Below are 23,309 nucleotides of genomic sequence, written 5' to 3' on the forward strand. Positions count from 1 at the left end.
GGGCACATTTTTTTGAAAGTTAAAAAAAAATTTTCAAGTCAATGGCAGGGTGGAAAGTATTTAAGACTGTGCAGGCCAGAAACTGCACACGGAGCTCAGTGAGCATGGCTGTTTCAATAAAGTTTTATTTATGGTTCCTGAAATTGGAATTTCAGAAAATTGACAACCCACCAAAAACTATTTTGATTTTTTCAATCGTCTAAAAAAAGGTAAACACCATAACTATTAGTGCACAAGCTGTTAAAAGAAAGAGAAAAAGGAAGGGAGGGAGAAAGGAAGGAAGGAAGTGGTTGGAAGGCTTTGGGCTGTAAGCACTGTTCCTAGCATCTGCCCTGGACACCTGGCACAGTGGAAGGGCCCAGCCACTCAGCTGAACACCAGCATCTGACAAAAGGGGCTGGATCTTTGACCCAGGTGCCAGGGACAGGAAAGCTCCAACAGCTGATTACACATTTACCAATTAATTACCACTTTATTTCCTGCCACCAGAGGTTCCGCCTTGACCTTGGTGACTTAACGTTTTAGTATACATATTGTCTCTTTCCAACCCCAAAATAAAATTGGTGCCGTTGCAAAAATCGGCAGGTGTTCAGCCTAGCGATTAAGATGCCCACATGCCACATCAGACCACCTGGGGTTCAAGGCCCGGCTCTGGACTTCTGTATGGTCCAGGGGAGCCGCAGTGATGGTTCGACTCCCCCACCACCCTTGTGGAAGACCTGGCTTCAATGCCAAGTGGCCAGCTTTGGGTTATCCTAATCTTGGCACTTGGGGAGTGAATCAGCGGGTAATCATGCTCCCTGTCCCTCTGCCTGTTGAACAAAAATAATAAAACCAGTTGTTCTTTTCAGGCAAATATATCCTTAACTGATACAATTTTCCTAAACCTTTGAACAAAATTAACCAACTTTACACTCCTGTAATGTACTGTGCATTTGTGAGTATTTCCTTTAGCATAAATAATACCTGGTGATAAAACAGAAAATAGATTCTAAATCAGGATTTCTGGGGATCAGATTCAGGTCACCTGGCAGTATTTGTTACACTTCAATTTCCATATCCCTTTCCAGATATCCTAAACCAGAAGGCATCACGATCCTTTTATTTGTAAAATTTCCCTTAAGTTAGGTTCGCTCAGAGGGTCCCAGGTTGATAGTTATTATCTTTACCATTTTAAATGATTATGAACATTCCTTCAAATGGCCAGTTTAAAGACAATAGGAACGCTTGCGTGCTAAAAAAATACCCGCACCGCGTTCTCAGCCACCAACCCCTGGAGAGGACCGCAGCAGGTGGGCCGGCCAGCACCGACGCATCAGAAGGAAACTAGGTCCCCCTGGTGTTCACTGCTGATAATGACCCAAGTACAACCGGGCAACGCAGCGGAACTTGCTCCACCACCCTTTTGTAAAATCCTCCAGCTCAATCAAAACGGCTTCTGTTGCCACGGGCTAGCTAGAAGAGAAAGTGGCCGGCTCATCTGACACCACAGGATGCACTACCCAAGAGTGTCAAGCAGAATCATACAGGAAGGTCCAGCTCTCCTTCATTCATATAACCAGCCAGCAAGTCCACTCAAGAACCTCTGTTCACGGCCCACGCAGCTGGCCACCCTGCGCTTCCCACAGACCTCTGCTGTACACTGCTGACGCCCCACCCAAACTCTGGGCTCTACACTTACACAAAGGGACTGAGAACATTCCAGAAAATGAAACAGAAAGATGCTGGTTTGGGTTAAAATGAAAAAAACAAAAAACAAAAAACAAGGGACTGGCATTAATCCTCCGTGGCATGGGCATCCCAAATGGACACCACGTCATGTCCCAGCTGCTCCCTTCCCATCCAGCTCCCTGCTTGTGGCCAGAGAAAGCAACGGATCACGGCCCAAAGCCTTGGGACCCTGCATTCACATGGAAGACCCAGAAGGGGCTCCTGGCTTCCAGCTTCTGATTGGCCCAGATCTGGCCATTGCAAACAAGTGGACGGAAGATCTCTTTTCTCTAATTCTTTCAAAGTTAAAGAAATATATATATATATTTAAATTTCAAAGAAATGAACAGATCACTTTTGCCTCACCCACATTTTCCCCTGGACACCTGTGAGGACAGGACCCGGATGTCCGGGAGATGTGGGATCCTCCTGCTCAAACCTAGTGCATTCAGAGACCTGACTGCTTTGGCCAGCTCTGCCAGTGAACAACCTACGAGCAGGCCAAGACTGTCCTGGCAGGACTGTCACAGTAACTTCTGGCTGCTCTGCCTGCAGCCTGTCCTACAGCACAGCACCCCCTGCTGAAGCTTCCAACGCACAGGCCTGACATACACCCTCCACACTGGCCCTACACCGACCTCCGTGGTCTCAGGCCATCGGGGATGCCTTTTCTTTACTTACATCCATGGTAGGACCCCTCTATGCGGTCACTTCCGAGTGTCACCTGGCGATGGAGGCATTCCTAACCATCCTGAGACTCTGTCCCTCCCCTCGCCGTGTTAGAAGACTCTGAGCTTACTCCTTGGGCAGAGTCAGTTTTTCACTGACGACTGTGTTCCCTTGGCTTTAAGTAGAACCTGGCGGATTGTAGGCGACACTTCCTAAACGTGCTAAGTGAATGAAGGAGCTCTTTGTTCATGGGCTCTTCTCTTCACCCCTACAATTACTGAGGGGGGAACCAGTATCCGTGTGCATTATAGCTCCAGAGAGCCTGGGGGTGTCGGGGAGGGGAGACTGGGGCCACTCAACGTCCACAGAACACCAAAAACATTACGCTCAAAACCTATGCAGTGGTCTCCAGGCGCCCCACTGCAGCATCACACAGGGCGGGGTCAGCCAGAAGGAGGAATACACCAAGGGGTAAAGAAATTGACATCAAGCGTGATGCGCAAATGGGGGGCTGTGAGCTTTAACCCATCACTGGAGCACACTTTAATTTAGCCTATCTTCCCAAGCCCTTTTCGACTGTCATGCTGTTTTTTTTTTTTTTTTTTATTACAACCCTAAGTGGCAGCCAGTGCTATTGCTGGACATTGTGGCATGCTTCCTTTGGTGCTAAGGTAGAAGGAAATACAGACTGATTTTTCCGCCTGAAGAACCATCCCAGAGAGCTCCACTGGCACAGAAAAGGTAAAAGCAAATTTATGGTTATCACCCCTTAAATAAACAATCTGTGAGAAATGGTCCCAATCTGGGCTAGTGGCATTTGAATTTGATGTTGCATGCTAAAATGGATGTAGAACTCAAAACTGGGGACACGTGGAGGTCCCCTTCTTGCCATCGGTTTAAACACATACAACACGTTAACTCAGTGACTGCAGGCTTGTTTCCTTATCTGTGACAGGATGAACCACCTCATGCTAACACTTCCCATCTTGGCTTTCCAGAAAATGAAAATGCATTTAAAGGAGACACCAGGTGGTAGACAATGAGAGAGGAGACTTCAAAAATAAATCTACAGTAACAAGATCCAAACTGAATCCATGATGAATTCAGAAGCCCTCACCGGGCTCACACCCTCTCAGCTGGAAATCTCTCTCCTACACATGCAATTCCATGCAGCCTCTAGGCAGGGAGACCAGAGCTGCTGCCTGTTTGATCAGGGCTGGAGGCCAAGGGCAGCAGGCACAAGCCACGTGGGACTGCTGGGATCCTGCAGCGTGTGTGTGGTCAGCAGGAACTGACATTTGATCCAAGCGTGAAATACACACGGAATCCTGAGACTCGGAAGGAAAGCAGAAAAATCAGCATACCGATTACAAGTCGAGATCGTATTTTGATTGCACTGGATTAAATGAAGGATTAATTTCACCTGCCGCTTTCTGCCCTTGCTAACGAGACAAATGGAACCCACATCGTCTCGCTTGGCTTGATCCTATTTTTTTTTAATCAGACATTGCCCCTCTAGAGTTCAGACTCTAGAAAGTGACTGGGATTCACACGTGCAAACCACGCTCTGCCCACGCACATTCCACTCACTGCTCTGGCGCGGGCGGCGTCCTGCTTCTCCGAGGCCTTGCCCAGGGTGCACAGGCAGGGCTTCCCACGGGAGGCCGCGCTGGACGAGCGCAGCCTGCGCCTCTGACGCCCGAGGAGGCCGAGAGGCCCACCTCAGCCCCCCGACGCACACTGCTGCGCCCCGCCAGGGGAAGTCCCCGCGGGCGGAAACAGGTGGTGCGCGGGCCGCCGGCAGCTGCAGATCCTGCGCCCGCGCCTGCCTGGGCGCAGCCGGGGACAGCGACGTGTTTCCTGCACGGGAAGGGCCCGAGCGAGCCCAGGGCCGGCTTTAGCGGCCCGGCTGCTGCCTGCTTCGAATTGAGCACTCTGGCAGCGGAAACGACCTGGGTCCCGCCTGCGGTTTGAAGTCAGCGTATTCCCAGCAGAGAGGCCCACGCTCCCCAAGGCAAACGGGGCCAAGAACTGAGGGATGAGTAACCCTCACAGTAGAGTGACCAAAGCGTCAACATTTCATCCTTCCCTTGACTTGGGAGAGAGCTGGATCAGTGTTCAGGGAGTGGAAAACGCTCTTCACTAGCTCAATACCTTGTTTAGTCAGCATTTGCAGGGCGAAATCTGCCTGGATTTCGCAGCTTTTAATGAACAACTTGTATTTTTTCACTTAATCCTTAGAAATTGTCTAAATGTATGTGAAATTATCCACAGTATTTAAGTGGTTTGCTGAATAAATGCCTATTCCATAAAATTTGTTTACTCGGATTTTAACTAGAATAATTTGCTTTTCAGTCAAGTTTTATTTATTTGAAAAGCAGAGAGACATGAAAACAGGTATCTCTGTATCTGTTGGTTCCTTTCCAGGTGCCCACAGCAGCCAGGGCTGGGCCACGCCAGGCCAGGGACTCCAGGTTCCCCACATGGGCAGCAGGGACCAAGCATTTGAGCCATCACCTGCTGCCTGCTAGCGTGTGAGCCAGAATCCACAACACAGCCTGAGATGAGGGGGGCCCAGGTCGCATCTGCACTGCTGTGTCACACACCAGCACCCAACTCACTTCAATGCACTGATTGGCTTGCACGCTGCAGAGCAGGCACAAGCAGACCTTACGGCTTATCCAGACACCTGTAATCCCCAGCAGCTCATCTAAACAAAGATGAACTGCGGTAGCTTTGACTAATGGGCACCTACGGGACTGAAGCTGTGCTTGACAAATCCCCAACCACACGTTGGTGGCATAGCTGCCTTCTTTTCTTTTCTTTTTTTTTTTTTAAGGTTTATTTATTTTCATTGCAACGTCAGATATACAGAGAGGAGGAGAGACAGAGAGGAAGATCTTCCATCTGATGATTCACTCCCCAAATGACTGCAATGGCTGGTGCTGCGCCAATCCGAAGCCAGGAGCCTGGAACCTCCTCCAGGTCTCCCACGTGGGTGCAGGGTCCCAAGGCTTTGGGCCGTCCTTGACTGCTTTCCCAGGCCACAAGCAGGGAGCTGGATGGGAAGTGGAGCTGCTAGGATTAGAACTAGTGCCCATATGGGATCCTGGCTCATGCAAGGTGAGGACCTTCACCACTAGGCTACCAGGCCTGGCCCGATAGCTTCCTTCTAAATCCCCAACTGCCTAGGCTGCCTTGTGCCAAGGCAAGGGTTACACTGCTGGGAGAAAAGCAGCCAAGAGCTGGCAGCCATTCTGGCCTTGGTTAATGCAAAGTTTGTGTTAACCATATCAGTATGCCAGCACAGTGGCTTAAAAAAAAAAAAAAAAAAGTAGTGGCCAGACCCCCAAAGCAGTAGCCTAGTGGTTAAAGTCCTCACTTTGCATGAGCCAGGATCCCACATGGGTGCCAGTTCTGATTCAAGTGGCCCTGCTTCCCATCCAGCTCCCTGCTTGTGGCCTGGGAACACAGTCAAAAACAGTCCAAAGCCTTGCGATCCACATTTGAGACCCAGAAGAGCTCCTGGCTCCTGGGTTCAGATAGGCTCAGCTCCAGCCATTGCGGCCGCTTGGGAAGTATATCAACAGACGGAAGATCTTCCTCTCTGTCTCTCCCCATCTCTGTGTATCTGACTTTCCAGTAACAATAAAATAAATCTTAAAAAAAAAAAAAGAGTGGCCAAGTGGGCCAGAGCATTTGCCAGTAAATGAGGGGGCTCAGACTGGGTGGTCTGGAGGAGAGAACCTGGAACCTGAAGGCCCCTTTCTGTGTCAGGCGAGTGCCCTGCCAATGCAGAAGACCTGGCCTGAACTAGCTGGCATCAACCACCGCTCACCGATGCACACGAAAACTAGGGCTGAGAGGCCTGCCTGGCAGGGATAGACCACAATACCCACCAGTAAGTGTCGGAACCATGTTAAGACTGGGCCATGACACTAACCAGCATGTGAGAACTGGATCTGGGGGCAGTTTCTGTGGGGGATTTGTAGGCTCACCCCAAAGGGTACAATATCCACTGGTTTGCTCAAGAGCTGGGAGTGGTGACGGGCTGAACCAGGCATGACCAAGGAACTCAGCAACACTCAAAGGAACTGGGGTTGGGAGCAGGCTGGATTGGTCCAGATGGCAGCACCCAGGAATTGGATGTGGAGTGAGCTGGGACACAATATCTACAAGCACAAAGGTCAAGACTGAGGGGCAGACTATGCCAGGCAGAGGCCTACCACTTGCCAACACATGTGAGATCTGGGTCCAGAAGTGGGCCTGGTGGGGGAACTTGGGGGACTCCCCTGATGTGCTATAGCTCCCACTAGTAAGCATGTGTCTCATGGTTGGGTGTGACCCAGGCTCGGTAAGTCGGCTCCGCTTGTGCACAGGCTAGCTTGGGGGGTGAACTGGACAGGGCCAGGCCAAACCATAACATACTGGCATGCACAGAAGCCAGGGTGGGGTGCAGGCCATGCTGGGCAGTTTGTGTGTAAGTCATGGATGAGAGCAGGCTGGTCAGGTCAAGGCTGCAGCACCCACCACAGGCAAGAGTTGGGACTGGGAGCAGGCCAGGCCAGGGCAGTCTGCAGAATCTGCTGGCAAGGGCCAAGATGGGAGATGGCCTATGCAGGCTGGATTAGGGAAATCACCAGCGTGTACAAGACCTGTGGCTGAGTACACCTGATAGAGGAGCTAAGGAGACAGCCCTACTGGACTGTGGACCCCACTGGTGAGCATGAGGGCTGGCTGGGAGTTGGGGTAGACCAGGCTAAAAATGACAATAACACCCTTTGGTATGAGTGTGGGCTGGGAGTGTGCCAGATGGAGCCAGGCTTCAGCACCCACGGTGCTTGGGAGAACCAGAATTACGTGTAGGATGGTTTGGGCTAGGTCACGGCACCTGTTGCTCCACATGAGAGTCAGGTCTGGGTGTGGGCCAGACAGGGCTGGGCTGTAGCACCCACCAAACAGGTGTGTGTTGGGCTGGGAAGACTGTAGTTCCTGTCAATGAACGTCAAGACTGAAGGAAGGCCAAATCAGACAGCCAAATACCACAACTGGGAGCTAATCTGATAGGGGAGCTTGGGGAACTCCGTTTGAGATACAGCCCCAGCTGGTGATCACGAGAACTGGGGCTGGGAGCAGCCCAGGCCAGGCTGGGCTACAGTACCCATCGGTATACATGTGTCTCAGGTCTGGAGGAGGGTTGGCCTGGGCCAGTCTGCAATGCCTGTTGGCAAACACAAGAGTCAGGACAGAGTGCAGGTCAGGTCAGGCCAGGTTAGAATGCAACACTTTCCAGGTAACATGAGAGCCATGACTAGTGGCTGGCCTGGCTGCAGTAGGCTTCAGCAGCCCTCAGCATGGATTGGGACTGGGGGCAAGCAAGGCGAAGCCAGACTGCAGCACCCACTGATGAATGCTGAGGTGAAATGTACCAAGTCAGACTGGGTCATAGCACCCTCAGGCACATACAAGACCCCAGGCCAAGAATGAACCTGGGACAGGAGGGGGTGCTGCAGGGGCTCCCCTACTGGGCCACCACTCCCACAGGTAAGTGTGAGAGCTGGGCCTGGGGGCAGACCGGGCTGGGCAGGGCCGCAATAACTACCAGCTTGCAAATGAGCTGGGTTTGGGGGAGGGCTGGGCTAAACCATCCGCTAGTGCATACAAGAGCCAGGGTAGGTTCCAATTGGCCAGGCTTTGCTGCGGCATCCATTGTCAAGTGCTGGGACAGAGTGCTAGTGGTGTTAGACTGAACCACAGTACCACCTGGAAGGGCAAGATCTGAGACTAAAGTGGGCCTAGTAGAGAAACTGTGGGCACTCCTTTGTTGGGCTGGGGGTGGATCAGGCTGGACAAGGAGGCATTACCTGTCAGCATACATGTAGACTGGGCAGCGGAGTGGGTGGGCTGAGATAAGCTGCAACACCCATAGGTGTATATGAGAGCCTGACCGGGATATGGCCTGGACCAAACTAGCCTACTGTACATACTGACACACAGAAACTGGGGCTGGGAGCGGAGCTGGTGGAGGTTATTGGGGGTTGCCACAAAACAGGCTGCAGTCCCTGCAGATGTGCGCATGGGACAGATCTATAGCAGGCTGGGTCGGGCTGGGCCAAGACACCCATCACTTTGCACAGGACATGGGGCCGGGGACAGAACTGACCAGGAAAGTACAGTCATTAGTGTGTGCCTAAGCTGACACTGGTGCCAGACTGAACCCAACCCTGTACTAGGTCTGGGATCACCCAGGTGAGGTTTCTTGAGGGACTCCCCAACTGGGCCACTGGGAGTTTTGAAACTGGCCACAGGGAGTATCACAGGATTTGTAGTTTGACCATGGACCACACGCATGTTTCATGACTGGGTCTCCTTAACTGCTGATGCCTGTGCAGTGGAGAGCATGCCCAGATGCATATGGGGGAGAAACAGACAGTTCATTTAGGCCTGCAGAGGACATCAAGTGCCATGTCAGAAGATATGGCACAGAATGGGTCGGACAACACTCTTGTCTGAGATTTGGCAGCAAGTGCCTGGGTGGATGCACTGAGGTGGACTTTATCAGCCAATGAACCTTGGAAGGATTTTCTCAACCTTGGAGCAACAAAAGCAACAGCACCTCAGAACTATCAAAATCACTCCAGCAGTGTCCTTGGAACATTCCTCTCCACATCAAGGTTTCAGAGATGACATCGAGCGGACATCCCCCATCCCCAAGCACTGCTGCAGTCTGGCTGCTGGGAGGGGCCCCCTTCTCCTCCCTACCCTCCAAACAGGAGAAAAGGGGAGAAAAGGAGAAATGAAGCATTTGTCCCACCCACCTTCCCTCATGCCTCAACCCTCCCCTAAACAGGGGTCCTCATGGGCATGCATCCTTATCAACTAAGTAAGCACCAAAAACAAAATAAATTTTTAAAATAAAGTATAACAAAATGGATAATTAAAAGTAATTATTCAAGGAGGAAATTAAACCTATAACAAAAATCTGTGGAAGTGCGTGCTCCACAGAGCCGGGGTTGTGGAGTAGCCGGTCAAGCCACCACCTGCAGCATCAGTTTGAGTCCCCTCCGCTCCACTCTCAATCCAACTCCCTGCTAATGACCTGGGAGTGCATCAAACGATGGCCCAAATGCTTGAGCCCACGTACCCACGTGGAAGACCCAGAAGACACTCCTGGCTCCTGGTTTCAGGCCAGCTCAGCACTGGTTACAGCCATTTGCGACTAACCCAGCAGACTGAACATTGCTCTCACCCCCTCTCTCTGTAACTGCTTTTCAGATAAATTTTAAAAAAATTTTTTGAGCTTCATGCTTCAATTGTTTTTCAATACCAGATTGACCAAGTATTCTCCCTCCAACTAGCTGTAAATGCAAACTACCTTCTTCTGAGATGGTTCAAGGGGTTTAATCAAGTAGGAGAGGCAACTGAAGAACACCTTGGATTCAGTGACAATATGCTTCAGAGAACAGCACATACATCTTAAGAACTGCGGCTTCGAGACACAGACCTCGACTGCCTCTCCTTAAGTACCGAGGGAGGCTGGTAAGGTGGAAGATGCTGTCTCCTCACTCACTGGCATCTGGCAATGTGAGACACCACACAGACACAGCTGGCCTGGCAGAAACACTGTGTCACCCCTGAGATTTCCAATCTGTCCCCTCCCCACCCCGTGGCAGCCAGCCAGTGTCCAGGGCCTGACAGAGGCCAGAGAGGCACTCCTCACACCCCCAGGGAAGCCCGTGCGACTCTGTCCCCAGTTCCGATATTCCACAGTGTGAGGAAATGAGGGAGGTAGCACAGGGATGAGGCAGAAAGCTCACAACCTAAAGCCCAGGACAGATCGCCGCCCAGCCTTTCCCCGGGGCGGCTCAGGCTCAGCACTGCTGTTGTTCGGCCAGGAGGGCACATGCTGAGCTGCTCAAAACTGACCCAAGCAGTCCCTTCTTCAGGGGGCAGGTGACAGCCAGCAGAGGCTGGGGAGCCCCAGGGAAGGAAGGAGAGGGGGTGTGGGTGGACAAGACGGAAGCCTATGCAAACTTCCAGATCCGCCTGGCCTGGGTCTGATAGATCCAAACTCCTCTACAAACAGAACTGCCCTCTGGAAATTATGTTGGTGGGTTCCGAAGGGCAGAGGCAGCTATTTCTAAAGTATTTATTTACTTGCTAGTTACCGCTAGTCCTAGCTCTCCGCTGAGACGTAAACACACGTGAAGAATGGAAGCGAGGGGCTCACTGACACAGCTCAGCCCAGTGTGACAGAAGTCTCCATGATGGCAGGTTGCTGCGTGTCCGGGCTGGCGCTCCCCAGCGGGCTCAGGGACCCAGCAAGGGGTGGCCCATGGAAGTACTCCCAGAGCAAAGGCGAAGGTGTGTTTACTTCAGTGGCTCGTACGTGGAGGCCCTCATTTTTGGAGGATGGCGAGGCACTTGACTATCCACTCTCTCCAGTCCTTGAAGGCTTCCACAGGTTTGGGCAAATTCACATGATCCTCACGACTATGTCTCGGGGTAACCGCCGGGGTGCTGGCAGATTCATCGTCAATCCACTTCACCAGCGCCTTGAAAACCACAGAAGAGACAGGTTTGAACAAATCACAGCAGAACACTTTTAGACAAGGGAAAAACACTGGCTTCTCAATGTGGTGATCCAAGTCTCCAACTTACACTACCCTGTGAAGATCTTGCATCCAATTAAGGTGGTAATGAATGCACAACAGAATTTACGGCACACTCATATCAGAACTAGTCAGATTATGATTATAAATGATGGTCAAAAGTATGCATAGGAAAAAATATACACACTATACACCATACACACAGACCCTGTGTTTTTAGGATAGTAAGGTAATTCGTGTTTTCCTTCAACTTGGTAAATATTCCACAAAGCAGCACAGTACACCTTCAGTCTGCTGTGCACGCGTGAAATGCACACACAGGCATGGGGAGGCGTGTGTGTAAAGACGCATGCGCAGACTGAGTTAGTCACGCCCATGAGCAAGAACAGGAATATCAACTGGTATGCTTGAGGCCACGCGTGGGTGCACACGGCCATCCGGGGATTGCCCTCTGGTTCCTGCTAGTGAACACATCTCTTCACACACTTGAGAATGCAAATCATGTCACACGTATGGTTAAAGAAATTAGCTCCGCCACACGTATCAACATTGTCTCTGTCCTGTGAAATGGGAAGATTTCTTGCCCTAAAGAGAAGAGAAATAGAACTTTCTTCCATCATTTCTCATTGCGTTGTACTTAAATCACTCACAGGCAAGCTGACGTTTTTAAGAAACGTGTTTCTTTGCATGTTTTTTTCAAACCACAGCTTCCTGCTTATCTTTTACACTAATTTCCTCTGATAAATTACAGCTCTAGAGAAGAGCCTAATAGAAAATGTCAGTTTTCTACTTGGAGAATCACTTCCGCTCTCCTCCCTCTCCCTTCCCCCTCCTTACTTTGTATCTCTCTACAATGCTGAAGCCAACAGCACACTGCAACTTGCGTAAACAGATGGGACAAAGATTCAGAGGGCGCCGGTCAGCTTCTTCCAGGTGGTTGGAGCCTTGCATCAGACATGCAAGCCACTGGCAGTGTCGCAGTCCAAATATGTGTCCGATCTCGTGGGTTAAGGTCTGCAAGACATTCCCAGGGAGACACTGTAGGGACACTACCACTGTTAGATTCCCTTTCATTCCTGCTTTCCCAACAGAAACACTGACACACATCAACTCCCTTATCATCATCGCCAGCCCTTCACTCTGTCCACATCTTCAAAGGCACCTTCAGTGCCTTCCCACTTCCTCAGTCCTGTGACTAGCCTGGACAGGTCCTTTCTTGCTGTGAGCAGCTGTGCTGTGCACTGCAGAGTGGCTCTTAGAGCATCCTCGCCCTCTGTCCCCAGAAGCCAGCAAAACTCCCTCCCCAAGCACCAGCCCCAAGCACTGCCAGACAGTGGGCAGCAGCCTCAAGAAGGTGCTACTTCTTACGATTCAGGTCTCTGGAGCCCTTCCCCCAGAGAGACACTGGCTCAGTGGGTCTGCGAGGAGGAGGTGAGTTTGAGCTGCATGCAGAGGAGTGATTCCAGGGACGCTGGCTCGGGGGCCCAGAAAACAGACTTGGAAAACACTTGGCAAAGATGTAATTCTCAAACCTCAACAGAGAGGAAGAATCCTCAAAAAGTTCATGGAAATATTATGACTTAAAAAAAACATGCAGGGATTTCAAAAATTTTCACACCAAGATAAATTTATTTTTTAATTCCATGAATTTTTGAAGTCCCTGGTAGTGCTGGTAAAAACCAGCTGTCTCACTGAAGGAAAAGCCTGTCTCCGGTGACACACAAGGGGGTACATGGAGAGGCAGGATTTTCCCAGGGAGTGGGGGGGGGAGGAAGACAGCAGTGTAGGGTAGCTTGGGCCTCCCCCCCTCGAGAATGAGGCTGCTCCCCTTAAGAAGAAGCAAACAGAGGCAGATCCCCCAAACTCCTTGGGGAGGCAGCTCCGCTAGTTGATCCCAGCAGCCTCAGTGGGCAGGCTGCCGACACACACCAGGAGTGAGGAATTCAACCAATCATGAGAAGTGTACAGGCAAGGCAATGTGTACCCAGAACGACCAAAACCTGGCACCAATTCTATAAATTACAAAATTAAGGTATCCTTTCGAGTTTTGTATTTACTGTATTACGCCAGTCAAGTAATACCCATCAAAAGTATGTAAATGATACAAACTCTTTTATAGCATTGACTAAGGACTGACTGTATGATGTGGGGAGTCCTCTCTGTTTGGGGGCACCAGCATTATGGTACAGCAGGTCAAATGGCTGCCTGTGATGCCAGCATCTCGTACAGACACCGGCTCCAGCCTTGGCTACTCCACCTCTTATCCAGCTCCCTGCTAGTGGTCTGGGAAAAGCAGAAGATGGGTCAAGTGCCTGGGCCCTGACACCTACATGTGAGAGCTGGAAGAAGTTCCTGGCTTCTGGCTTTAGCCTTGCACAGCTGCAGCCACTGTAACCATTTCGGCAGTGAACCAGCAGATGGAAGCTCTCTCTTCCTCTCTCTTTCTCTCTCTATAACACTTTCAAATAAATAAGTCAATAAATAAATATATCTTTTTAAATAAAGTCATGAGGCCCGGTGTGGCAGCCTAGAGACTGAAATCCTTTCCTTGCATCAGCCAGGATCCCACGTGGGTGCTGCTTCTTATCCCAGCTGCTCCATTGTCCATCTGGCTCCTTGCCTGTGGCCTGGGAAAGCAGTCAAGGATGGCCCAAAGTCTTCGGACCCTGCACCCGCGTGGGAGACCCCGAAGAAGCTTCTGGCTCCTGGCTTCGGATTGGCTCAGCTCCGGCCATTGTGGCCACTTGGGAAGTGAGTCAGCGGATAAAAGACCTCCTTTCTCTCCAAATATCTGCCTTTCCAATAAAAAATATATAAATAACCTTAACAACAAAAACACTCAGTAGTCACGCCCATCTTTTCCCATGGGGGAGCAGGGAGAGATCTGTGTTAAAATGCTCCTGCAGAATTTTTTAAACAACTCACCTTACAGGATCGAAGCAGCAAAACACTAGTTATTTCAGGAATATAATAGTTATCAAAAATTGAATAGTCGTTGGAAGATTTTTTCTGGAGCTTCTTCACTTTGCCTTCATAGTGCGAGCTATAAAAGTCCCTGCCATACCTGGCGAAGCTGAATATCCCCACACCTACAGAGAGAGAGCAAACAATTGCAGGGTGAAGACACAATGCCCAAGGCAAGACCAGAAAGCAGCCTGCCCCGATACCCTCACACCTGTAGTAACGTGTTCAGTCTAGTGCAGTTCTGCCAACAGAAGCAAGGCCTTTGCCCTAGATTTTCCGATCCTATCAAAACCTTCTTCTAGGGTAAGCATTTGCAACAGCAGTTTGTTTTTGTTTTACTTTGCTTTTTAAAGATGTTTACCTCTTTGAAAGACAGCTACCAAGAAAGAGAGGTAGAGACAGAGAAATCTCTCATCCACTGGTTCACTTCCCAAGTGGTCTGCAATGGTGAGACACAGGCCAGGTCAAAACCAGGAGTCAGGTCTCCTAGGTGAGTGCCAGAGTTCTCAAACCCTCAGGCCAGCCTTGCTGCTGTCCCAGGCATGTGAAGGAGCAGGATTGGAAACACGGCAGCCAGGCCTCCCACCAGTGCTCAGAGGGGCCCCTGGCCACCCAGGCAGCAGCATCCCTCCAAGGGCCACAGTGGCGCTATGGAAACTGTGAGGCTGCCTCCGGAGACGACCCACCCCACATCGGAGCATCCAGATTCCTCGTCTGCTTACAGCTTCCTTCCGACACACACCTGGCAGCAGGTGAGGCCCATGTATTTGGGTCTCCAGCACCCATGCGGGCGACCGGGCCTGATTCCTAGGTAACTGGCTTCCTTCACCCTAGCCCAGTCCTGGGAAGTGAACTAGTTGATGGAAGTCCAACTTTTGTCCCTGTTTGTGTCTTCTGAATAAAATGAAAACATAAAAATAAAACTTATAAAAATTAATTTGAAAAAAAAATCTTCTGATATCTGATTTGACCTACCTTGCTAAAATTCAATGGACTTGAGGTTAAATCTTAAGGAATTCTAAACTTTACAGCCCAACTTGGTGGACTATGTGTCAAATTCCTGTTTTCGTGTTTACATTTGGACAAAACTGTGTGACTAGCTACCAGATTATTCCTTTTGTTGGTCATTCTGCCATCTAAATTGTTGAACATTGTAATTTATGAATCAGTCATACATTTAATTTAAAAAAAAAACTACCAAGCAATTTCTTTTGAGTATTAATTGAGTACTGGTAGTAAACATGTCCACCCAGAGAAATAATTCTATTATTAAACAATTTAAGTTGTCTTTGTTTTAAGTATTAAATTTGTATTTCAAGCAGTGTAATGAATTCGAGAGTAAGGCATAGTCAAGCAACAGCATTAATCACTAAATTGGTGAATTTCCTGTTTGGTTGTAAAAACTGCAATAATTAGATTTAAAAAAAAAAAGAATTTTAAGCTTCTGAGTTTTTCCCCCATGAAATAAAATCTCTGAAGGAATAGTGCAAAGTAGTCTAAGGAATAATGAAAAAGAAGCACTGGCCTGGTGTGATAGCCTAATGGCCAAAGTCCTCGCCTTGCAACACCAGGATGCCATATGCTCGCTGCTTCCTGTCTTGGCTGCCCTGCTCCCCATCCAGCTCCCTGCTTGTGGCCTAGGAAAGCAGTCGAAGACGGCCCAAGGCCTTGGGACCCTGCACTGTGTGGGAAATCCGGAAAAAGCTCCTAACTCCTGGCTTTGGATTGGCTCAGCTCAGACCACTGTGGCCGCTTGGGGAGGGAACCAGCAGACAGATTTTTCTCTCCAAATCTCCTTCTATCTGTAAATCTGCCTTTCTAAGTAAAGAAATAAATCAGAAAGAAAGAAAGAGGGGGAGGAGAGGGAGGGAAGGAATCATGGGAACAGGCAGTCATCATTTTACTCTTTCAGAATCAGCAGATTTCTCTTACCCGGCTCTCACCACTGCCCTTCCCCCAACCTCACTACTGATAACCGCCCATCCACCCAGCCCTCTGCCCAGGCTGTCCCCAGCACCACGCCTTTAAGCACAATAACCTCTCTCCCTCCTCCTATCTGCTTTGAAAGCACAGGCTAACTCTACTAGGGCTGTTGTCAGAGCCCAGAGTAAACATCCTTGTAACTGACTTCCTGTGTTACAATTAGAGTTCTATCTGCCATCCTTGCAGGCATGAAGAATACAATTTGATGCTCTAACTCGCTCTACAGGGAACTGTCTTAAAATGCAACATGTTTACATTAGTGCTTTTGTTTATGCTTTAATGTGAGTTACTTTACAGTCACAGTAAATTGTTTTATGAGGAAATTAACTCACAGTGGACTTGTCCACTCTAGCCTGATTCTGCCCACATAAAGTGTAAACTGATATTGGAAACGCTAGGAAAGAGAACATGCTAGAAGGTAAGCAAAGACTAAATCACGTATGTATCACAAGTGACCTCCTCTGGCCAAACAATTGTGAGCACATTTCACTCTAACGATGCCTTTAGCAAGAATGGTCTACTCTTCTAGACTCTACAAACAAAAGATCACTACTTTACCAGTAAGTGTCTCTCCACCACAAATGCTAATTTGAAGCAACTTGGAGAAAACACAGTCCCTGTGGAAGGTCCTGCAGGGAAGATCAACCCCACCACCCTGCCACATCCTCTCTCATATCCTGCAATATTTAAGAAGCTTACAAAAAAATTCTTCCTTTGAAAGGCATAGAGAGACAGATGGAGAAGAAATTCCTTTAAAAGAAAGAAACAGTTTGTGGTAATGTTTCCCATCCTCCCCTCCTCATATGGCACAAGATAAGTTAGCCACCAAGACCCAGAGAAATGAACAAGTTGTTTTTAGATTATTTGTAATGTTTCCATCTCTACTAGGTCAATACTGAAAGAGAATGTCTGATAAGAAGCCAGATCAAAGCACAAACAAGCATGACACAGGAGTGCCCCTCACCACGCCGTGTCCTCCCAGGAGAAAGCTGTAAGGGCTCTCACAGAATGGAGGAGGACCGAGGATGAAGGAACGGGGACAGGGGAGGCCGCCATGGAAGGGACCTTTGCTCAGAGAGAGCCTGGGACCAACATGGCACAGACACATCACGGGCTCTCAGCACAGCCCCAGGACCTGCTGCTGTCTCCAGGAACACTACAGAGCCCCTTTCCTCAGCCCCCTGGGCTTTTCCCGCTCAAGCCTGTCACAGATCCTGGCAGGTGAGATCAGACAGCGAAGAGCCAAAACAGGGAGAGAGCAGAGAGAAGTGGAGGTGGCGAGAAGAGAACGTGCCAGAACGTGCAGTAACTTTCCTGACAGAGTCCAAGGTGACTGTATCTCAGACCACAGACTAAAGCTGACTTCAGGTTAAAACACACACACACAATGAAAAAGGCATGCACACTAACTTATCAGTCTGTGGCTATTCATGTAGGATGACTATGAAAAGGTGAGAAATAATGAACATTTTCATGTATGTTATAGCCGCTCATAATACCAGTGATTTGTTTAATTTTCCTTACTACCGAGTTGTTTACATGTACCTTCTGTTGCACTGAACACCTAGACGGTGGTAGATACATATAAGCACTGTTAGCATATTGTAATTTTTATGTAAATTATCTCAAAACTACTGTGAAGTTACTACCTTTAAGATCATTAACAGTGAAGCTGATATTGGGGCACAGGAGTAAGGTAACCGGAAGAGAGCCGGTCTGAGTCCTGCTGCTCCACTTCCAATCCTGCTCCCTGCTAATGCTGCTGGGAAAGCACCCATGGGCTCCTGCCACCTGTGATGGAGACCTAGAGGGAGCTTCAGGCTCCTGGCTTCAGCCTGGCTCAGCCCCAGCCACCGGGGTCATTTGGGGGAGTCAACCAGCACATGGAAGATCTGTCCCTCTCTTTAACTCTGCCTTTCAAATAAATAAATCTTTAAAATCTCACCTCCCAATCCTCCCCCCAAAAAAGACAGTGAGCTTTCCAGTATGTCATGATGACCTGTCCCCCTGAAAATACTACGCAACATAAAAGATCAGGATTATTCTTGGTTGGGACAGTTTTCCTTTTGCCACTTTAAAATATCCTCAAGTTGTCTTACAGTTTCTACCAACAACATCAAAGTGAAATACCATCCGTGAGGGAGGCCTGTCCGAAGACAAAGTTCCAAGAATCTCTTGGGTACAGGTCAATCATTGTAATCCCCACAATACAGAAGGCATCTTCGGGTTTCTTCTTTTTCAAGAACTTCAGGATGTGCCCTGTTTTTAAAGAAATGCACGTAGGTGTATATGATATATATATAGAAACACACATATGCTCTTTAAATTGCAGGACTGCCCCACTCACCTGCGTGGATCTGTAGGTTTTGTGTGTTATCGTTGATTCTAAAGGAACACCTTGTCGCAGAAACAGAAACTGGTTCGAGGAATTTCACTGTCAAGCCATAGAAAAATGCTTCACAATAGCCCTTGAGCCATCGGATGTACTCCTCACTGATAATCCGGGTGTTTCCTAGGGAGCCTGCAACACAAGGGGAAATTTAAAGACGCACTTTAACAGGGGTGAAATATTCAGCCTTCTGAATTTGAAATTAGAAGCAAAGCCAACTTCAAATTTTCCATATGCTGTATCATACATCGATGTCAATAAGAAATGCAATGCTTGGTGGCATCATTTTTCCTAAGAGACTTTAGTGTTTCCTTTTTGTCACTCATGGGTTGGTTACTTGGTGGCACATTGTTTTCATGGTGCTGTAATTTGTTGTTGATGTTCTTGTTGTTGCTGTGGCTGTTCTAACTCACACCAATTGTTGACCTCGTTTCATGGCTTCTTAATTATGGAAATGTATAGTGATGGAGTACTGGGGTCTATCATACACAGACGTGGGGGGATAACGGAACATGCGTCCCTGCTTCCAGACGAAAGATAGATTCCCAATGAAACTGCTGCACATGTGTAGACAATGGGATGCTGGCCTGCCTGACACTGTCTGTACCAGCAATGTCAGGTAACACTTACATAAGAGACCGATAGAATTATAATTCCTTATGAGGGCCCGGCGGCGTGGCCTAGCAGCTAAAGTCCTCACCTTGAAAGCCCCGGGATCCCATATGGGCACCGGTTCTAATCCCGGCAGCTCCACTTCCCATCCAGCTCCCTGCTTGTGGCCTGGGAAAGCAGTTGAGGATGGCCCAATGCATTGGGACCCTGCACCCGTGTGGGAGACCTGGAAGAGGTTCCTGGTTCCCGGCTTCGGATCGGCACGCACCGGCCTGTTGCGGCTCACTTGGGGAGTGAATCGTCGGACGGAAGATCTTCCTCTCTGTCTCTCCTCCTCTCTGTATATCTGACTTTGTAACAAAATAAATAAATCTTTAAAAAAATAATAATAATAATTCCTTATGAAGGACTACACTATTGTAGCAAAATGGGGAAAACCTGTCGGCGGGTGGGAGTTTGTGGGGTGAATCCCAGCCTATACGAAATTGTACCACATAATTCAGAATTCAAAATAAAAACATATTAAAAAGAAGAAATGCAATGTTCATTTTAAGTCAGTGTGGCTAGAAAACATCGGTAACTTCAGTCAATGTAAAAACGATAAAACTGCCTACTGGAATCCAAACCACGGCACAAACTACACCTGACAAGAGCACCACTGCAATGCCAAGCCCCAGCCTGTGGCTGACCAGCACTCACCAATGGCCTGTATGTAGATGCTACGTTTCTCTGAAGAGGGCGTGTTTCTATAAGGATCACTGAAAAACTGCTCAAAGTCTTGGGGTGCCTCAGGATGGGAGGTGATCCAGTCTGACTGGGAATGCAAGGTTATGGGTCCAAAAAGGTCACCGGTGGGCTGGAAGGCTTCACTCAGCAGACGCCGCTCCCCGGCGTCAAGCTTCTCGTACTGAGCCACGAGCGCGGGGTTCTTGGAGATGAGAGCTGTCTTCAAGGTCTGCTCGGAGTGCCGGAGGACTTGCATCTACCCAAACGACACGCGTCGTCAAACGCAAGCGCACAGCCACACAGGGAGGACTTCATCTACCCTCCATGGACACCTCTCACTTCCCCCTGGCATGGAATGACCACTAGGAGTATTATCCTACCAACGAGGGTCCTGGGGAGGGAAACTAAGACACTGCAAATCACAAAACCCACTTCTCCACTCCACGCGGAACCTGCTTTAGTCATAAAAAAAAAAATTAACGGTGGCCATGACAGTATGGCTTGACATCCCACGGTTTTCTGGTTGGGCAAGGGCTTGACTCATCCGGGCCACATGAAGAACATGCATTCTTCCCCATGTGACTCAAGGACACACCATGGCAAACTCCTGGAGAATTAAGTCAGTGTTCCCACTTGTGTAATTTCCCTGTGGGTAAGGAGAGCCGTCTGGGGCCGGGAAGGGGACAGCCCCCAAGCCCTGTCCCATGAGGGCTGGCATCTGCCGACTCACGGTGGCACGTCTCCTCCATTCACATCTTGTTCCTAGGCACAGCTGTCATCCTTCCCTTCCCAATGGGTCAAACATGTTCCACCAGGAGCCTGGTGAATTGGAAAAGGAAAAAACCGGTACATTCCCGACTGCATCGTGTCCGACTGCACCCCACCACACTGCCTCATCATCTAGATTTTTCCAGCTTGACAGACTAAAGGGAAACCCGAAGCTGCTGTCTGAATTCTAGAATTCCAAGAGTGGCGGATTTTCCTCTCCAGCACCCGACTTCACCCTAGAACAGGGAGAGCTGGAAACATCCTCTCGTCTTCTACCTACGTTTATAAAGGAGGGAGGCTCCCCTTCGAGTGCTCACCTTACAAGGACAGGCATGTCCGGGGAAATGTCGCTGCAGGGGGGGTACCTTCGCCCTAACATTGGAAACCACAGCCCAGTGATGTGAAAGGCCTGGAGCCTCCAGGTCCGACCTGGGCCGGCGCACAGGAGATGCGGGAGCCTCGCTTCCGTGCCTACAACGTGCTAGGGTACTGGAATGTGCTGTTGCTAACGCCAGAACATCCCGGGCCAACGCTTGGGTCCCCAACCACCAGGTCGCTGTTTGCTGGTTGCCCATAGCAACTCCGCCACGCAGGGGCCAACCACTCGCAGGTTGGAGGCGGTGTGTGTGCGGGGCGAGGAGAAGGGATCCCCCCGGATCTGTCACGGAGCCCTTTTTCCTCTGGGAGCCCCACCCCCCTCCAAGGCCGGGTCGGAGTTGGGGACAACCCGCCCCCGCAGTCCTCACCGCTTCCGCCCCGGGCACCCTCCCGTCTCCTCCTTCCTCCCACCGACCGCAACCGTCCCCGGCCTCTCGGAGCCCGGCCTCCCCAGCCCAGCAGCCCCACTTGTCCAAGTCCCACCGACGGCCCTCACCCCGACAGGGCTCGGCGCCCGCCGCCTCAACGCGCACGCGCGGATCACGCCACACGCGCGCCCCGTCACGCCCGCTTCCCTCCGGTCACGCCCCCACAGCCCGCCCCTCAGCGCCAGGCGGCCTGGGCCGGCGCTGCCCACCGTGGGAGGGTCGCGAGGGGGCGTCGGGGCGCCGCGGTCGGGCCCTACCGGCCCCTGGCTGCCGCGGCCGGGTTTCCAGGCTGTGGAGCCGTCCCGGTCACGGGACTGCTGGCGCGAATTGCCCCGCGCGGGCGGTTGCGTCAAGCGGTCGCAGTTCCGGCCGGCGGGCCGCGGGGCTTGGCGGTGTGTCAGTGCGCTCCGGGCTTCGAGAAGAGCTCTCGGCATGACTAATTTATAACCCGCCGCGGCCGCAGGGTGATGTCGAGCCTGGCCGCTCGCTCCTCGGGGCTGAGGCGCACCAGGCGGCCCCGGCGTGCAGCGGCCGGCCCCCGGGGGCTGCCGAGACCGACCCGAGTGCCCGGGAGAGGCCGGGAGCCTGAGAGCTGAGCTGGCTGTGTGCCGCGGGCCTGGCGGTTCTGGCTTGGAGATGGGAAGATGGAGCGCCGCTCTGCGCTCCGCGGCCCTCTTGGGGAAATCAGGTGCAAACGTGAGCTGTGCAGCCGTTCTTACATCCCCAGCTGATCACGAGTTAGGACAGCGCCGTGCCCTCCAGTTACACAGCGTTGCCTCTGCCTTTGGGGGGATGAGCACACAGGCCTCCACCCACGCACTCCTTCCTTCCTCTCCACCTCCCCCCACCGCACTTCCCTGGGCTTCATCCCACGCTGCACCTCAGAGAACCCCAAGAAGCACCATCCCTTTATAAACCTGTTCCCTGACACCTCCACCTCTTCCCTCTGGTTCTCTCCCGCGATTGCTCCGTAAAGGATGCACATCTTTCCTCCCTGGAAGCTGCTTTTTCCCTGCCAAATCATGTTCCAGTTAGTGCGCTCTTCGGAACGTGGAAGGGCTCCCCTACCACGTACTCTGACTCTCACCCACCCGGCTTTTCCTGCCCCGTCTCCCAGGAGAAGACAGCACACACTTGTTCCACATTCACTTTAGGATTTTCACTCGGGGAATGGGTTCAGAGTCTTCTAGATCTAACAATTTGTTCTTTGGCTACAGCGCCCGTACCTGAACCCACACTGCAGTAAAAGGTATTCTGTGGGTGTTCAGATCTCAACTCTTTCTTTCCCCTAGGCCTGCAACCACAGTGCTGTTGGCTCCCCTGTGCTTCTGAAATTCTCCAGCTCCCTCTTTCTTGGGCACGCTCCTTTCAGTAGCACATCCCAGAGAACCTTCTGGAATACAAACACATAGCATACATACTTTGATATCTTGCCTGTGTTCTTTGCTGAGTTTGCCTCCGTGAGTATGGGTATATGTAGGTGGAAAACCGCTTCCTTCAGAACTGTAGAAAAAGTTTGTTCTGAATTTTTCTTCCCATTACTTTGACATGTTCGTGCCAGTTTGATTTCTAGTTCTTTGTGTGTCAGCTGTTCTGTTTAGGAGGATCCTAGACCCCGTTCTCAGGAGGGTTCTGAAGTTTTATGGCGATCGCTGTGCCCCTTCCCCGTTTAGCTTGGTCACTTCATGGGCCCTCCAGCCTGGAGAGGCTTCTTCCATCCTGAGAAACGTTCTTGTGCCATTTCTCAGATAAGTTCCCCTCCTGTTTTTGCTGAATGTTGGGTTTTCAGGAAGGATGCGCTAATGTCCTTACCTTTGTGTTTTTCATCAACTCATTTCTAGCCATTCTTGTGTACCTTTAATATCTGATGTTTTTAGTAGACAAAAGTCTTTTCTTGCTTTGATTATTTACTTTGCTTAGCTCTTAACTGCGGTGTGATTGTACCTCACACATACTCCCCAATTCATATATTAAAACCTAATTGCAGGCCTGGCATGTACCCTGGCAGCTGAAGTCCTTGCCTTGCATGTGCCCGGGATCCCATATGAGTGTCGGTTTGCGTCTGGACAG

General features: G+C 50.3%; 2 protein-coding genes across 5 annotated transcripts in view; both read right to left on the reverse strand.

Moving 5' to 3' along the window:
• The window catches only part of ARSG (arylsulfatase G), a 116,571-nt gene extending 112,342 nt beyond the window's left edge, over positions 1-4,229 (reverse strand). Inside the window, exon 1 of the mRNA XM_058676431.1 lies at positions 3,970-4,229. The gene's annotated coding sequence lies outside the window, so the exon portion shown is untranslated. The remainder of the gene's footprint in view (positions 1-3,969) is intronic.
• A 6,285-nt stretch (positions 4,230-10,514) lies between these two features.
• On the reverse strand, positions 10,515-21,404 carry AMZ2 (archaelysin family metallopeptidase 2). 4 transcript variants are annotated; one of them, XM_058676099.1, is made up of 9 exons: positions 21,308-21,404; positions 20,751-20,805; positions 20,396-20,484; positions 19,639-19,921; positions 18,286-18,459; positions 18,069-18,197; positions 13,917-14,080; positions 11,829-12,005; positions 10,515-10,934 (listed from the first exon to the last, which is right to left on the reverse strand). In XM_058676099.1, exons 4-9 carry the CDS (start codon positions 19,919-19,921, stop codon positions 10,779-10,781), a joined length of 1,083 nt encoding a protein of 360 aa, XP_058532082.1. In that variant the 5' UTR covers positions 20,396-20,484; positions 20,751-20,805; positions 21,308-21,404; the 3' UTR covers positions 10,515-10,778. The 4 variants fall into 4 exon arrangements, with proteins under 4 accessions (XP_058532082.1, XP_004593016.2, XP_058532083.1 ...); XM_004592959.3 differs by lacking the exon at positions 20,751-20,805 and having other exon boundaries at positions 21,308-21,358; XM_058676100.1 differs by lacking the exon at positions 21,308-21,404 and having other exon boundaries at positions 20,714-20,795.
• Between the last annotated feature and the right edge of the window lie 1,905 nt (positions 21,405-23,309).

This window comes from Ochotona princeps, chromosome 17, assembly GCF_030435755.1.
Source record: "Ochotona princeps isolate mOchPri1 chromosome 17, mOchPri1.hap1, whole genome shotgun sequence".
In the NCBI taxonomy this organism is placed as follows: Eukaryota; Metazoa; Chordata; class Mammalia; order Lagomorpha; family Ochotonidae; genus Ochotona; species Ochotona princeps.